This window comes from Drosophila gunungcola (genome assembly GCF_025200985.1).
Source record: "Drosophila gunungcola strain Sukarami chromosome 2R unlocalized genomic scaffold, Dgunungcola_SK_2 000011F, whole genome shotgun sequence".
Taxonomy (NCBI): Eukaryota; Metazoa; Arthropoda; class Insecta; order Diptera; family Drosophilidae; genus Drosophila; species Drosophila gunungcola.
Genome location: NW_026453169.1, coordinates 1,937,299 through 1,952,951, shown reverse-complemented (window position 1 = coordinate 1,952,951; position 15,653 = coordinate 1,937,299). Strand labels below are relative to the sequence as shown.

The following is a 15,653-nucleotide window of genomic DNA, read 5'->3' as shown; positions in this document are numbered from 1 at the left end:
GGGGCAGGAACCTTGGCTTTCGTCTGGCGCTGGCGTCAACGCTTTAGCTGTCTGCGATGATGTGTTGATGGCTCCTCTGCCACTGCTGTCATTTTCACTGCATACTCATAGGCCCACTGGAAGGCCTGGAAGGTCGGCCGTGCTGGAAGGGTGTGCGCAGGAGCGAGCGCAGGGTTGCATTCACAATAACATTTGAATGCGGAGCATCCGCACTGTTTACAGACCCGCGAATAATAAAAATTGTAGCCTTACTTCCATTTCTAAATATGAATTTAAAATAATAATATCAGAATAAAATTATTAATCAGTTTTACTCGTTAAATCTGTGCTTATTTTGGTTTCAACACTCAAGAACGCAAAATAAATAAATAAATAAAACTTGCTAGATACTTGTTGCTGAAAACCCAATTGCTAATCATAGCTTTTAACACTTTATATTGCTAACTAACTAAATAACTAACTTCTAATTCTTGGTGCTGAAGCTTTTTAAGGAACTTATTTTTATTTAAGTTAATCATTTCTTTACTGAATTTATTGGTTCAAACAGTTCAGATATAACAGTATAATTGTACATTCACATCTTTAGAAAGCTACTAAAATAAAAGTCTTGTAATGGTGGACCGATCGTCTTGTTTTAGTAAACATCTAAAATTGTTTAATCCAAGTCTTTGCCGTTAGAAATCAGTTGTCCACTTTTTTTTCCTTTTAATCAAGCCCCTAATGCCAGAAAACTACAAGACTTGCATATTAGTTAGTCCTACAATGATTTATTTATTAAGTTATTTTAGTTTAGACTTGAATTCCTAATTTTACACTTAAAATACAATTTTAAAACTTTAATTTATTTGCAAAGAAAAAAACGACGAAGGCGGTTGGTTTAATGCACTTTTACTGTTTCATTTTTGTTTTATTAGCGTTTCAGTACTCAATTAGACCTATACATCATAGATAACTATATAATATATATTTTATTTATGTGGTAAATATATGAATACAAGAATTTCTTGTTATATGAGTTACTGTTGTCTTATCGTTCTTGTTTTTATGGGTTCGTTTGTTTTCGCATTGTGGTGTTTGTTTTGTGTTTCGTTTTTCTTACAATTACATGCATGTACAATATAAGCGCTTTTTTAAAAATATCGCAAAAAATTACGTTTATCCGTTAAAAGTCTATTAAAAATTAGAGATTATCAAAATTTCTAGATCAAACTTAAGAACAAGTATGGCCTACATCGAAGGACACTACAGAACTAACTGCTTAGAGCTAAGGATGCTATGGACATTACTACGGCGACCGTTGTCCATTTGCGTTGTATAGTTGAGGCCTTATCTGTAAAAAGTAAAAGTATTACGAGTTAACTTAATTTCTTGGTTTTCATAGAATTTATTTTTTAAACAGGGTTGCCTGATTGCCAAATTCACGAATTCGGAGGCAATAAGACTAACTATTAAAAAAAAACTTTAAATGGTTAAAAAACGTTGAAAATCTTACACTCACACAAGAAACGACTTTAAGTTATTTCTTTAATATAAATCAAATTAGAAACGGTCTTTTGTTTAATATATTTTAATAAAACTACAAAAATTGTAATACACAAAAAAGTGTTTTAAGTATAAAGACTTTAGCTTCTTTGTGAAGTTTAGTAATTACCACATCAAATTATAATTACTTAAAATACGAATTAATTTTGGAATTAATTAGTCTTACCACGAAAGGTCGCCAATCAAGATATGTATCTATAAAATCTTAGTTTCTTTAATACACAGGTAATTTTATCAAGCTTCTAGCAAGGGGTAAAGCATAGATAACTTATCTTTTGCAGCCCCTGCTTACCTGTACTTACCATAGAAAATAGTCTCCCGGCGTTTGGTATAGTTGGTGCCAATTAAAATGAATGCACAGGTGATCGGGGTGGGGGACTCGAGTTGATCTCTAGGAATGCGGGTGCGTACGGTCATGCTGTAGAGGCCACTGGGGTCTTGGTCCAACTGCGTCAGCACCGAGTCCAGTATGTGGGTGTCAAACCTGCGAATGGAGTGTTGAAATCCAGGGGCTATTCAATTTACACCGGCCGCAATTGCCGTGCTCATCTTACATGACCGACAGCATGGGTTGCGGGAAGACGTGCTGGACTGCACACATTACGTCCACATCCAGACGCGAGCCGCTCATCCGCGCTTCCAGCATGAAATCCGACTCAGGAACTATGAGTGTGGGATTGGTTGTGGGCCGGGCCGGCAGACAGGAGCCAAAAAAACAAAAGGTCGTGAGAATTAATCAAGTGTCAAACTAAACAACGAAACAAAACAAAACAAAACAGAACAGAACAGTGTTCCAAAGAAAAGCACAAAACAGCACAAAACAGCACAAACAAGCGACGGTTCCGGACACCGCAGAGACTGCCACATGACACGCATGCAAATATGAAAGCGAATCACACGTGCCCAGCCGACAGGGCCCAACACACCTGCACCGAAAGAAAAGAGTCAACCCCCGACTCGAGTGGATTAAACTCAATTGGGCATGCCTAAGCTCGACCAATCAAACCTGAACCATTGACCTATAACACCTAAAACAGTATCGAAAACTATCCTACAGTGTGATTCTTGACTTATAAATTCAAAATGCTGCATAAAAGGTGATGGTACTAAGGGGACTTTAAATTCTTTAAGTGTCTATTACTTGAATAACATGAAAATATAAATGTTGTTTCATTTGTCATGTAATGTCACTCTATCGTTCCGTTTGGCTTTAAGTTGTTCTTTAATTGAAACTATTAATAAAAAGATATTATAATGCAAATAAACATTAAAAAAAGAACATTAAAAATTATTATTAAAAAGTAAAATGGGAATTACAAAAACAGTACCCCACAAGTTATTTGTTGAGCCCATTCATAAAGACTGCTTTTTAATGACATGAAAAAAGGGGACTTAACTGCTGCAAAAGACTAATGGAAGAAAATAATAAAACGGAGCTTTCTTATGAAACGCTTCCTTGACTTTTGTAAATGGCCTTAGAGTACATAAATCATAATTTTGTCTCCCCGTGTAAACACCGACCCAAACACCTATGCAAACACAAGTTCCCCAGTCAAGATGGGGGAGGGCAAGTGGGCTGGTCGGCAGTTGAGGAGGTGAGGAGGTGAGCAGGTGGGCAGGTGGGCAGGTCACCCTCTGTAGGCACCACCTTAAACCTCAATCTCCCACCCTTGGCAGAACATCTTTCACCGCCGATCCTTTCCGCTGCGGTCGTGACACCCACCGATTATTTGCAAGCGGGCACTCCGCTTATCCGTAGACTCGAAGGTCTGCACCGCACACGTATACTCCCCCGTCATGTTCCAGTTGGGATTCTTTATCGATATAACACCGGGACTGCTTTCCATAGTAAATATTTTGGTGTCTATCTTCGACTTCATGAAGCCCTACAATCGCAAGAACAAGACAAAGGCAAAGACAGAGACACGGCTCGATTAATATGTTAATTAATTTGCTGCCCCCGATTGCTGACTCACCATGGCGAACCCTTTGACCGAGGGTATCCATTGGTAGATGGAGTGGTTGTTGAACAGCCATTTGAGGACGAATCCCTGCTCCCGCGGCCCGATCTCCACCTCGCAGTCGAGGACCAGAGGATCGGGTTCGTGGTCACGCAACAGCGTGTAGGTGCGCGGCACCCGGAGCTTGGTGATCCGCACGGAGTGGGTGACTGTGGGGGATTTCGGGGTAATTTAGGGATATAATGGGTATATTCCTAGGAAGGTCTTACCCGAGAGTAGGGTCAGCACCGCCAACAGTGTCGCACACAGCCCGCGCCCTCGTCCTCGCCCTCGCCAGCCCGCCATGAGGGCTGTCTACTTGGCGACCTGGTCCACGTCCGTCTCTGCCGGAAACTGCGGGTCCTGCTCCGCCGGTTCGCTAAGGCCAATTCAACCGTCTCCGTTGTGCGTGGCTCTTATTACCTATCTGGTTGGTCGGATGTTTATGCTTATCTTGGTTTTACGGGTTTAAATGGAGACATGGGGGTCTTTGGTCGCACTCATTATCACCAAACTCATCACAGCAGCAGCAGCAGGGGGATGGTTTTTTCTCCTGGGGATACGGGCACTGAATGGTACAAACTTTTCTCGCCTCGATGAGCTCAGCACCTGGGCCGCAGCATCTCCGCGGCAAAATTGCAGGACATCTCTCGCTGCCAATTGCAACTATTGCAATCTCATTTTATGACCCGGGCCATTCAAAGTTTTGCCCACATACAGCACTTTTTGTTAGCGAAAAATCGACTTTCTGCAGCCATATATATACGTGCGATAGTGTCTGCTGTGGGGTATGTGCAAATGGAGTCCGCGGGGGCGAACTGTGCCAAAAAGGAGTTCGTACTGTCGGCGTAGCGCGTGAGTTCTGCCGTTCTGTCGGATACCAATAGTTAGTGTTGGTATCTTCTACGGCACACTGTTGTCCCGCTTCCAAGCGCAGCTTTTAATGTTTTAACACTGGAAGTCAACGACGCGTCCCGAGAGTTGAGCTTTTTTGGTAGCGCTTCATGGGGCTCTTTAACCGACCCCCTTCGTCCTTCGAAACAAATCAGCTGAGCGCCGTCCAATGCGCAGGCGCTAAAGCTGAACTGATTTCCAAGCACTGTTGCCACATTTTGTTGGGACTTTGAGCGCTAAATTCGAATTGCTTATCACATATGAAACAAAAAACCAACATGTTTTCCACATAAGACTGGAAAATAGAGTTTTTAGTGAGGGGCAATGGATATTTGGTAATGTTAGTAGAGATTTATCGCATCCTATCTGTATTACTCTACATTTTGTTAGTAATGCGGGGTATATGTTATATCAGGGGTTGAAAGTAAAAATTATATGTTTTGCTTTAAGATACCTTCGAGAGTGGGCAGTCCATTTCGTTCGGACGCATATATGGCATTCTTTCTATGATATTTTATTAAAAACAAATGATTTATTGGCCGTGTTCAAGGCATTTGATTTGGTAAGCAAGCTTATCAAAACAAAAAACAAATTTTTACTTTTGAATATTTTGCATGCGTGTAGAGGCCGACGTTTGTCATGGTTTAAGATACTAGCCAACACTGTGCCTCAAATTAAATGTTAATTATATCATTATTTCTAAGACATTAAAAACTTACAAGTATTTTGTAGTCACATATCACCCCTCAATATTTCTTACTTAATCCCACTGTTTTATTAATACATACATATGTATATAGTATAGTATAGTATTTTGAATACAAAACACAATTTGATTGAGACTTCGTTGATACTTACTGCAAAGCACCTATACAACTGAAATATTGTTTTTAAAAATTTCTAAAATAACTTTAAAGGTTAATACGGTATGTTTAAAGCATCGAAAAATACTTCAAAAAAATATATCGTTTTAAATAGAAATATTCCTTTGGGAAAGTTTTTAGGAAACTAGCATTGACTTCAACAATTAAAAAAATAAATAAATTAATTTTAACAGTTTATATACTTAGATACTTACCAATTCAATTTTTACTGCTTTTGTCCTAACAATTTAGAACTATTGTTATGTTGTTGTTTATTCAATTTTCAATAACATCAGCAAAATTCTTAGTCTAATTTATAGTTAATAGTGTTCCTCTTGCTTGGATGTGTTACAGTTACACGCACACACACGCACACTTACACATGAATAGTACTGGTATGGTAGATATAGGCCTAGGATCTAGATCTCTAGAATTCGCGTTAAAAGTATGCTATAAATGTGCACTGCATCAGATTTACATAGATATACGCGCCGATATATGTAAAGTACGTAAGTGGACTGGCAACTATAGCGTTGGCTTTGATTTGGTCGCATTTAAAAACTCGCGTGCTGGCTCCTACATCCTACAGATACACCTACTGATCACTACTTGCTGCTCGGATTGGATTCGTGGGGGTGGAGTGATAAAACGTGCTTATATCGAAAGCGAGAAATCACCGTTCGATGGACTGTACACAAGCCAATCGGTTCTGGGGGAAGCTCCGGATGGGTTGGTCGAATCCCGCCTAATCGCTGGCCTCCTCCTGGCTGGCACCGTGATGCAGGTGGTGGCCAATCAGCGTCTCGATGCGGAAGTCCTTGGCGCTGCTCTGCTTGCTGGTCCTTAGAACCAGTGGCTCACTATCGAACCGTCTTCTTGGACTGGAGCCAGTTCCCATTCCCGGTGGCGAGCTGTCGGATGCCTCCGCAGGCTCGAAGATCAGCGCATCCGGCGGCGCGTCCAGGCGATTTGTACAGGCGCTATCCACCGAATCCGAGATGTGTGAATCCTCCTGCTCATTGCCGCTCTCCACGTCGATCTTGTCCTCGCAGGAGTCGTCATCTCCGTCGGCCTCCGCGTCCGCCTCTGTGTCCGCATCGTCGTTGTACACATTGAGGTCCATATACCCTCCGCCCGCAACTCTATCTGCGTAGTCCCTGTGACTGGACATTCCAGCAGCGCTGGCCACAGTCGCCACATCGAAGGCGTAGGGGCTTTTGTACTTGGTGGCTCGGCTACCCTCGGATCCACCACCACCGCCTCCACATCCTCCTCCGCCACCGGAGCCACTGCTATGCGGCAGGCCATCCAGAGCATCCACACCTCGTCCGCGATTGATGAAGGACAGCCGGTCGAATTTGTCGCCCGACTGACTTCCCTGGTAAAATGAAGCCTCCGCATTTGCAAAGAAGTTAAACTTCTTATCCGCCCGCAGGGCTGAATCAAAGACATCCGCCGGGTTGTGGACGACATCAAAATCCCTGCTTCCATTAAAGTTGGGCACATTAAAGTGCACCGGAACGAGGGGGACGGGTTTACGGATCCAAAATGGAGACAGTGTGCCGAAAACTGCCGGAAAGGAGAAGCGTTGCATAGTCGGAGCACGTTTGTACCGCTTTCGACGCCGCAAGAAACTACCGTTGTCAAACATGTCCTCCGCCAACGGGTCCAGCGTCCAGAAGTTGCCCTTTCCCGGATTTCCGGGCTCACGGGGCACCTTTATGAAGCAATCATTTAGGCTGAGATTGTGCCGAATCGAATTCTGCCAGGCGGGGAACTTATCCTTGTAATATGGGAAGCTATAAGTGAATTAGATAAATCAAAAATTTTATTAAGGTTTTCATAAGTCCATAACTTCAAAGTGATCGATAGAAGCAAAATTTGTCATAACTAATTTTAAGTGAATAAAGACAGATCAAAAAAAAAAACATTATATTCTTCATATTTTTAAAATTTAAAAAAGTTAAATTGTTTTTAATAAAGTTAGCTTGTTTTAAATCAAAATATGACATGATCAACGCCGGTAAGTAGGCTCTTAGTATGTTCAGTCGTATGTATAATGTTCATATTAATCTTTAAAAATAAGTTCTTCAATGTTGTCTAAAAAGCGATTCACCTCCTTTCAGTTAAACATTTCTTATATACCAGATACTATTCTTCTATGTATAAGTGCCATAAGTTGGAATCTATATTGCATGATTATAGCCAGGATTTTTTCAGCTTTCACTTCTCAATGTTTACATTGAATTCGAAATTCAAATAAACACTACCATTTCATAATCTTGAAAGATTTGAAAAAACTTAAAAAAAAAAAATTTTGCAAGAACTAAAAACAAATGTGCGTAAATTTGTTTAAAAAAAAATGTTGGATAACTTACCGCGACATGATAAAGTCACAAATCCCGCTGAGCGTGAGCTTCTTGTGCGGCGACTGTAGAATGGCCATGGTGATGAGGGCGATGTAGGAGTACGGTGGCTTCACAAGTGGTCCGCCGTTGGATCCTGAGCCGTCTCCGCCGCCGGCACCACTTCCCCCGACGGCCGAAGGCTCAATATCGCTGTCGTCGCAGCCCATGGACATGGCATCTGCGGCGGCGGCGCGCGAGGATGCACTGCATCCGATTCCAATGCCGCCGGAGGAGCCGCTCCTCGAACTCTTGAGCAGCGGCGGCGAAAGGGAGACACTGTCGTGCAGAGTGTGCATGGGATCCGTGCTGGTGTGCATGTTTGCGGGAAATCACTGTTGTCTATTTGAGTTGAAGTACTGGATTTGCTTAAGTTATTAGAGGACGCAACACTGTTTTTTTTGGTTTGACTATTTTGCTCAGGAACTGTGTTCGTTTTGGCGCTTCTTCACTAGCTTCACTTGGCATTTGCACTGGCATTTAAACTTGAATTTCTCGCTTTCCGGTACCGTTATCCTTCACCGTTAACCGTTCACTGTCACCGTTTCCGCTTGGGTCCTGGGGATAACTGTACATATGGCCAGCAGTCGAGTGGAAAGTTGGCTAGCGCGTCCGTCGTCGTGTCCGTTAAAGGCGGAATCCGCTGGCCAAATGTTAACTGAATCGCAACGAAAACGAAAATCTTCTCGCCCAAAATGTTTTTCTACATAACTCAAACATTTATTTATGAAAAACCGCTGCCATTGCCGCTGCCGCTGACGTTTCCCTGAGCTTTTGTGTCGCCGCTGCTGTGTTTTCGTATCTCGAATAACTGTGATTCTACTGCCGACGTCGCCGTCGACGCAGGCAGCATCCGGGCAGAGAGAGCGAGCGTAGCCAGGCCTCTCTTTCTGGCGGGGGATGAGACAATATCCTGCGAACCAATCTATGGCGCCCTCGCTCTTGCCATCCCACTCTCTCGCACTGCATGAGTGTGGCTCAAAATGGTGGAGTGCCTCCTGTAAATGTGATATTTGTGTTTTCCTCTCCAAGCGACGGCAAATTGGCAGCGACTGCAGAAGCCAAATCTCTGGGGTGGGGGGAATAAACATTTTGCGCAAATTTAGATACCTTTTGCCGCTTTGACGTCGTGGCTCTTAATAATGTTTCATTATGTCAGCCACATGGGGGCAGGCGTCCTTCTCCCTTTCCCACTTTATCCTGCTGCCCCTCCAACCCTCTCCTCCGCCCCAAATGTTATGCTTCAAATGTTAGCATTTTTATGTGCGAATGTTTTTCTAACCGTATGTCGACGTTTCTTGGTTTCTCTCGGTTTCGCATTCTCATTCCCGCTCTCTCTCCCTATGCACTGAAAGAAAACTTGTGTAGGATTTTATGATCATTGATCAATTTAAGGACTTAACATAAAGTTTTGGACGTAAGCCATTGGAAGCGTTAAAAATAAATATTATTAAAATCTTAGCAATCGCATTTTTTGCTTATACGCCGCAATAATTCCCATTTAATTCTAGCTGCGCCGTATTGAATGCTGAGAAAAATCGGCAAAACATTACTTAAATCGAAATCCGGTTTTAAACCAGTACGGTAATATTTAAACACACACTTGATTTAGCCGTTGTCCTGCCCTAATAAGCCATCAAACTAAGTATAAATCCTTTCCGTGTACTTCTCTGGGTTTGGGAGTGAGAGAACTGAATGCGCCATTTTGGCCAACATCCTCTAAACACAATGGGGGATACCAAAACGAGAAAGGGAGAGCAGGGGTAGACTGTACATGTGTTTGCTGCATTTGTAGTTGTATCCAAGTGGGTTTTGTATTATTTCTCTTTTTCATTTTCGCTGTTTTTGTTCTGCAGTTGTTAGACATTGCTGTTGTTGTCGCTGCTGTTCGGCGTTCAGTGTTTGGAGCCTTCCCTTTTCAAATTAAACATTCAGTAGTCACTTTTATTTGTTGTACTTTGTTCAAATTAGTTTTCCAGTTTTGCGGAAGTTACCCATACACAGCCACACACACACACATAAACATGGAAACAGACAGAAGCACAATAATGGCCGCCATCTTCGCATTCAGGACAATATTGATATCGCTTCTTTCACTCGTGGCATCGTTTTCATTATTCTATTTTAGCTTTGCCACCCTAATCCCCATTTCTCTCGCCCCCTTTTCCACACTGTTACACTTACGAATCAATGATTTTTTGGCCAGATTTTTAGGGGCGTGGCATCGGCATTCGGTATGTATCTTTATCCCCGCTTAGTAGTGTTGGTATTGGCAAGGGATAAACAGAAAAGATACATATATGGCGACTTTCGGAACTGTCCGTTGAGCAATTTAGGAAAATTTGTTGCGGCTTTCCTTTGTCTTTTTTATGAGCAAACAGAGAGTTTTATGGCTCTCGACCGAAATAATTAAGCAAAAATGTAATCAACTTCCCCAAAGTTCACATGAATTTACAATATTAACAAGTAAGTTGGTTACATCGTATGATCAATAATGTATTATATTTAAGCGCAAAATTTATGATAATGTTACAATACTTTTGCAAATAGTTTTATAGTTACAGTCATTAGTTTGCAACGTTATGTAGCTGATTTTTTATTATATATTCTTGATCAGAGTTACTAGGCTAGTCGATCTGCCCATGCCTGGATGAAACTTTTCCTAAAGATTTATTTATAATGCAGATAGCATATGAGCCGGAATGGGCCGTTTGAAAACAAATTACACTGGCTTAAAAATTTAAATCGAAGAAATCTTCTAGGGATTAAACCTTGTGTTTCTGGATTGTTGAAGTTAATAGCTTGATAGCTTTGTGAAGGTTTCATCTGTTAGATAAAGTGATAAAATTATTTTTGGGTTTCAGGCGTTTATTTTTAAAGAATTAATTTATGTTGTCGAAACTTAGTTTTTGCCTTTTATGTAAACTTTGTTGAGCTCGCGCATATATATAAGGAAACCTTACCTTATAACGTCTATAGGAAAGTTGAAGAATGATAAATTTCTAGTTAAATAAGCTTTCGATGACCGAAGGCGAATAAGCAAAACTGGAGAAGAGAAGAATTGACATAAAAACAGGTGAAAACGATATTTACACATCAACGCTTGATCTCTGGAGGATTTCATCGATTTAAATTTGCAAACCAGGGTTATAGCTTCTTGTTTTTACTAGTTTGACCAATGAATGAATTAAAATAAAGTGAATTTATAGAATGTTATCTGTAGTTTTAGTTGCAAGGGTATATATACTCCTTTTTGCCGAAAGTGGCTTTCTTTCTTGCTCTACTTCTTTGTACTAAAGAGAATAAAACTATTGAAAAATTATTTATATTGCTTAAAGACATCAGTTCAGTTTTCGATTGAACTCATTTTACTTTTCTTTGTGTTTTACTGTTGCAAAACTATGAATTAATTATTGAAAACCATAAAAACTATAATAAAATATACAAAAACTAAACTAAACAAACTGAGCTTTTTAAAAATGTATTCTAAGGATATAAAATTTTTTTTTAATTATTATTATTTGGTTTAATTAGTTTAGGTGATCCAAATATGGTTAGTTTTTTATACAATTTTAAAATTTCACAAATGTCAGAAGTAATCTTACTGGAATCGGCTAAAATAAACTATCGATTCTTGACGACTTCACATTTAACTCTTTACATTTGTACACTTAATCCCCCACCGCTTCCTTTTTAAATATAAAAAATATTTGCTCATTCAATCCACTTTTCATTACTTATCCGGATACTCAATAGTTTCCATGGCAATTAAACGTTTTCAACTATGCGCACCTCCACTCCCCCTATGCGGCAATCCGTGGTCATAGCCGTATCCATGTCCGCTGTCAGACTACGGTTAATCAGCGCTTAAGCCCAGCATGAGTCCGGAAAAAGGACTCTGGCGGCCAGTTGAGCGTAAGGATGCGGTGCATTGAAACTTTCGCAGGGGAACAATTAACTTATGGCCAAACAATAACGCCGAGGAATGCACGCTGACAGGAACCAGCCACCAGGAGCACATCCTGCTCAGCTCCAGCTTCAGGTCTGGGCATATATATCCTCCGCACTCATACCGAGCTGCAGCAACAGCGGCATGATCCAGCAATAATCCCTCTTTTGTCAGCAAATTTATTGCACACAAACAAACGACCAAAGGATATGCCAAGCGGATAAAACGGAGCGCTGAAACGGGGAGGGTGGTGCTCTGACTACGGATTCGGATTCGGATTTGGGATTGGTCTTTGGCTTGGATGAGCGCAGACTTTTGACAATACAAATTTTTATTGCGAAATCTGCAAAAGGCAAATAAAAGATTTGACACTTGAATTGCTTTGACTGCAAGGAATCGGCAAGGACAATCACTTCTTTTCGACCCAAACAAAGTTGCGAGCCCCAAACGATGTCCCGCCCTCAACGTACTACACTGAGGAAATAACAGTAGACATGACGTCTCAATCAGGAACTTAGTGGCTTAGTAAAAGGAAACATAAGTTATAAATATGATAGTTTTAATTTACAAAATTAGTTAGTGCTCAAAATTGCAGAACTTAGATAATTTTTTTGCGTTCAATTTTGTTATAAAAACGTCTTGTTAGCCCGTATAAGATAATAATAAAAATATTAAAAATAAGTCTTTTAAAGAGGTATGAATGTAAAGCATGATTGCAGCTCAAAATCAAATAAGAATGCTTTTGTGTTAGAAAATACAAAACTGTTTTCCAGTCGGACACAGCAAAATATTTTCACTCTGGCTCTTTTTGATATTTAATACTTTTTAACTTTATTAACTTTTCGAGATAGACCAATTGTGTCAGTATCTATAGTCATTGGTGGTGTAACATCCCCAGCAACTTTAAAAAGGATTGGGATTGGATTAACCGCATAAATATTCGAGTTTCTATAGCACAAATTTTCGCAAATTTTTATTAAGAGTAAAAATTTGAATTTTGTATACAAGCAACTATTGATGGTGGGGCTTAATTTATTTTGAAAATTAATAAATCAATATTTAATATACGATTGATGTTTGAAAATTAAAAAAAAAGTATGAAAATTTAAAATCACAATAGTTTGTTGGTATAGTTACTTAATTTGCGACATGTTAATTATTTTTTTAAATAAGTTTATGTTTAATCGCAAAATTAGCTTTCTTTTTAATAAAATGGTTATCTTTCCCCAAGTGTACGTCGAAGGACTGGAAGCTCGCACTAATTTGTGCTTGAGATGCCGCATCCTGTCGAATCCTGGTCCGATGCACGTATACTTAGCAAGCGGTGGCACCTGCTGGATCGCAAAGGCAAACACTTGAGGACGTATAAGAAGTTCGGGCCGAGGGATGGCAGGTTTAATAGCTTCACTTCTTATATGTCATTATTAAATCTTTGAAGTATCTGAAGCGCAGAAAACAAGGCAGGACTCCGGTCGTGAGAGATACACATACAGGCACTTGAATACTTGAGTGACGCTCAATTTGATGGACAAGGACGTCGAGAATCAGCGAGCAAACCACCCCAGGACTGCCAGGACAATGGGAAAAATCACAGCAGGCACCGAACAAATTGCACAACTGCAGCCGCAAATTTTGTTTCAGGATCTCCAACCTGCCAACAAGTGGCAAGCACAACAATGAATTCGATTTAACCGTCCTCCCCCTGCCCTCCGAATCTTAAACCTCATGGACGAGCTGGAATATTTCACGCTCGATTTATCCCGGTTTTTTTTTTTTTTGCAGAGGGTTGGGACGAACAGCAAGTGCCACACACCAATGTTTCGTGGCTCATTTCATTCAGTTTTGTTCATTTGATGTGGATGTGGATGTGGATGCGAATGATGATGGTGGTGGCGATGCCTTTGCCTAAGCCTCTTGTTTGGCGGCAATAAAAATCGAGAACCGTGTGCCTAAGCCTCCTCGGCAGCCCACTCCCCCCGTCCCCGCACTCAGGATGTCAATTTCTCAATTCATAAATAAAACCCAAAGCCCTTTCAATGTGTCAGCACAAGTGTGGAAATTACTGGGCGGGTGGAAATGTGGATAAAAGTGGGCATCGCTGGCTGAGTGTGTTATTGTTGTTTATTTGCTGCTGGAACTGCCTGAGCCACCTATAACCGCAGCCAAAGCATTTCCGCCCATCACCCCCTCGTCTCCTCGTGCCTTTCCTCCATTTTGAATTGCTCTGCATCGTCGAGGAACTCAACTGGGTACTTGGATCGCATTAAGTTGATTTATTATGCAGCGCAGAATTCAATTAAGTGGGATGATTGTCACTTGTCCGTATGCCACGAAAGCAAAACTCTCTGAATATGGGATAGGTTTACCACTTTGGCTTTTGCTCTCTTAACTGTTGGGGCGTGGCGGCAATTTGGACAGTTGGTAATAACTATTCGGGGCACTGATCCGCTGCTTTTCCGTGGCTTTCCCCTTTTCAACGTGGTCACGCACAAGCCGTGAAAGATAATCGTTTATTTGTTTTGGTTTCAAGGATTATGAAGTCAAAATGAAAAGGGATTTTCCCAAATTTGTTTGGGATGATTTAACTCATCATTATATTTAAGCTAAATAAAATCTTTAAGGGAACCTGGAACATCTGCCATGGGTTTTTTAAAAGCTAAAGAAGGAAAATGAGATTCTGATCAAAAAAACGATGAGTCCTGAAAGGCAGCTTATCTTGAAAATCATAATTAATGTTTTCATGTTTTAAATTTAAAACAACAAAGAGATGTAAGAGCAATTCATTCAATACCAACTGTTTTCAAGAACTCTCCCAATATCTTTATTAGTTGCTCATCCGTAGGCTTGACGACAATCCACAAAAGGAATAACACATCACACATCACGACCAACTCTTGAGCGAAACAAATTAAAATCAAACCAAAAAGAATCAAACACTGAAAAGTTGTGAACGGCAAGGAAAATGTAGAATGGTGCAAGACACGCCTAATAAGTTGTCAATGGGCACGTGTGCCACGTGGATGAGTTCTTCATGGGACTGGGTGTCGGGTAATTCACACTTCCTGCGAGGATATCGCGCGAGGGTGGGAAAGAGGAGTGCCGCTTGTGGAATTTCATTAAATAATCGTTAGTGTAAATCAATTTGTTAGATCAAAGCAATGTGGGCGACATGGCGACAAATGAAAAGAAAATAGAGGACACGATGTGCCCCGATATAAATACGGACAGTCCCGAACTCCCAACTTTCGCCGGATGCTGGCCGTAGATATTACCAATTTGCGCTGCAAATAAAATACGAACAATAAATATTTGCCTGCACTGATGAGGATATCACAAACAAGTTAACACGTGGCCGAAGGACCGCGAAGTGCGAACACGTGCGGGATGGTGTCGAGGGGCTATCAGTGTCCAAAATCAACAATATTGAATGTGCAATCATCTAGGCCAGGAAGTATGGAGCTGGGAAATACAATTTGTGACCCAAAAACGGGACGATTTAATCTATTGTATATTTCCACTACCAGAAGAAAGGCGGTGAAAGTGACATACTAAACATTTTTTTTAATTTTAAAAGTGTATTTATTTAGCCGAATGATTGATCATTTTTCCCTACAAAATTTTATATCAGAAATGTTGTATGTTGTATGTGCGATTGCCACATATAAAACTAAAAAACGGAAATTATTTGTACATTTTAAGTCATTTAACATATTCAAGTAAAAACTATAAAAAAACATGTGTCTGTTTAATAATAAAATATTGTTTGGTTGGGGCTATGTCTCCTGAGATCAAGATTTTCAATCGGAAATACATACTTATTTCGATATGCAGGCTTAATGGCACTTGACTATGGTAAATTGGTTTTTTATAAGCATAGTTTCCCACTACAGCTAGGGTCAATCAGCTCTGATATTTGAGCTATTTTTAATTTAAGAAAATTAATTAATTAATTTAAATTGATTATTTCTTTAATAATGGTCAACCAATTTTAGTTTACTTT

General features: G+C 40.4%; 2 protein-coding genes across 3 annotated transcripts; both read right to left on the bottom strand.

Annotated features, from left to right (window-relative positions):
* Positions 1-127: 127 nt before the first annotated feature.
* LOC128255337 (uncharacterized) lies at positions 128-4,506 on the bottom strand. Of its 2 annotated transcripts, none has more exons than XM_052984877.1 (6): positions 3,773-4,506; positions 3,519-3,712; positions 3,266-3,428; positions 2,097-2,205; positions 1,845-2,026; positions 128-260 (listed from the first exon to the last, which is right to left on the bottom strand). In XM_052984877.1, the coding sequence occupies exons 1-6, from the start codon at positions 3,846-3,848 to the stop codon at positions 217-219; spliced, it is 768 nt and encodes a 255-aa protein (XP_052840837.1). In that variant the 5' UTR covers positions 3,849-4,506; the 3' UTR covers positions 128-216. The 2 variants fall into 2 exon arrangements, with proteins under 2 accessions (XP_052840837.1, XP_052840836.1); XM_052984876.1 differs by lacking the exon at positions 128-260 and adding an exon at positions 771-1,330 and having other exon boundaries at positions 3,773-4,504.
* Positions 4,507-5,554: 1,048 nt separating this feature from the next.
* Positions 5,555-8,512, bottom strand: LOC128255333 (fork head domain-containing protein FD3). Its single transcript, XM_052984872.1, has 2 exons — positions 7,678-8,512; positions 5,555-7,098 (listed from the first exon to the last, which is right to left on the bottom strand). Exons 1-2 carry the CDS (start codon positions 8,022-8,024, stop codon positions 6,045-6,047), a joined length of 1,401 nt encoding a protein of 466 aa, XP_052840832.1. The 5' UTR covers positions 8,025-8,512; the 3' UTR covers positions 5,555-6,044.
* Positions 8,513-15,653: the final 7,141 nt, after the last annotated feature.

Bases quoted from the DNA above. Each gene is read 5' to 3' on its own strand.
- LOC128255333 (XM_052984872.1), bottom strand. From the start codon at position 8,024: ATGCACACCAGCACGGATCCCATGCACACTCTGCACGACAGTGTCTCC. The intron at 7,099-7,677 runs GTAAGTTATCCA...ATTCACTTATAG, and splicing joins TGTGACTTTATCATGTCGCG to CTTCCCATATTACAAGGATA.
- LOC128255337 (XM_052984876.1), bottom strand. From the start codon at position 3,848: ATGGCGGGCTGGCGAGGGCGAGGACGAGGGCGCGGGCTGTGTGCGACA. The intron at 3,429-3,518 runs GTGAGTCAGCAA...TTGCGATTGTAG, and splicing joins CGGTCAAAGGGTTCGCCATG to GGCTTCATGAAGTCGAAGAT. The intron at 1,331-1,844 runs GTAAGTACAGGT...TACTTTTTACAG, and splicing joins CCGGGAGACTATTTTCTATG to ATAAGGCCTCAACTATACAA.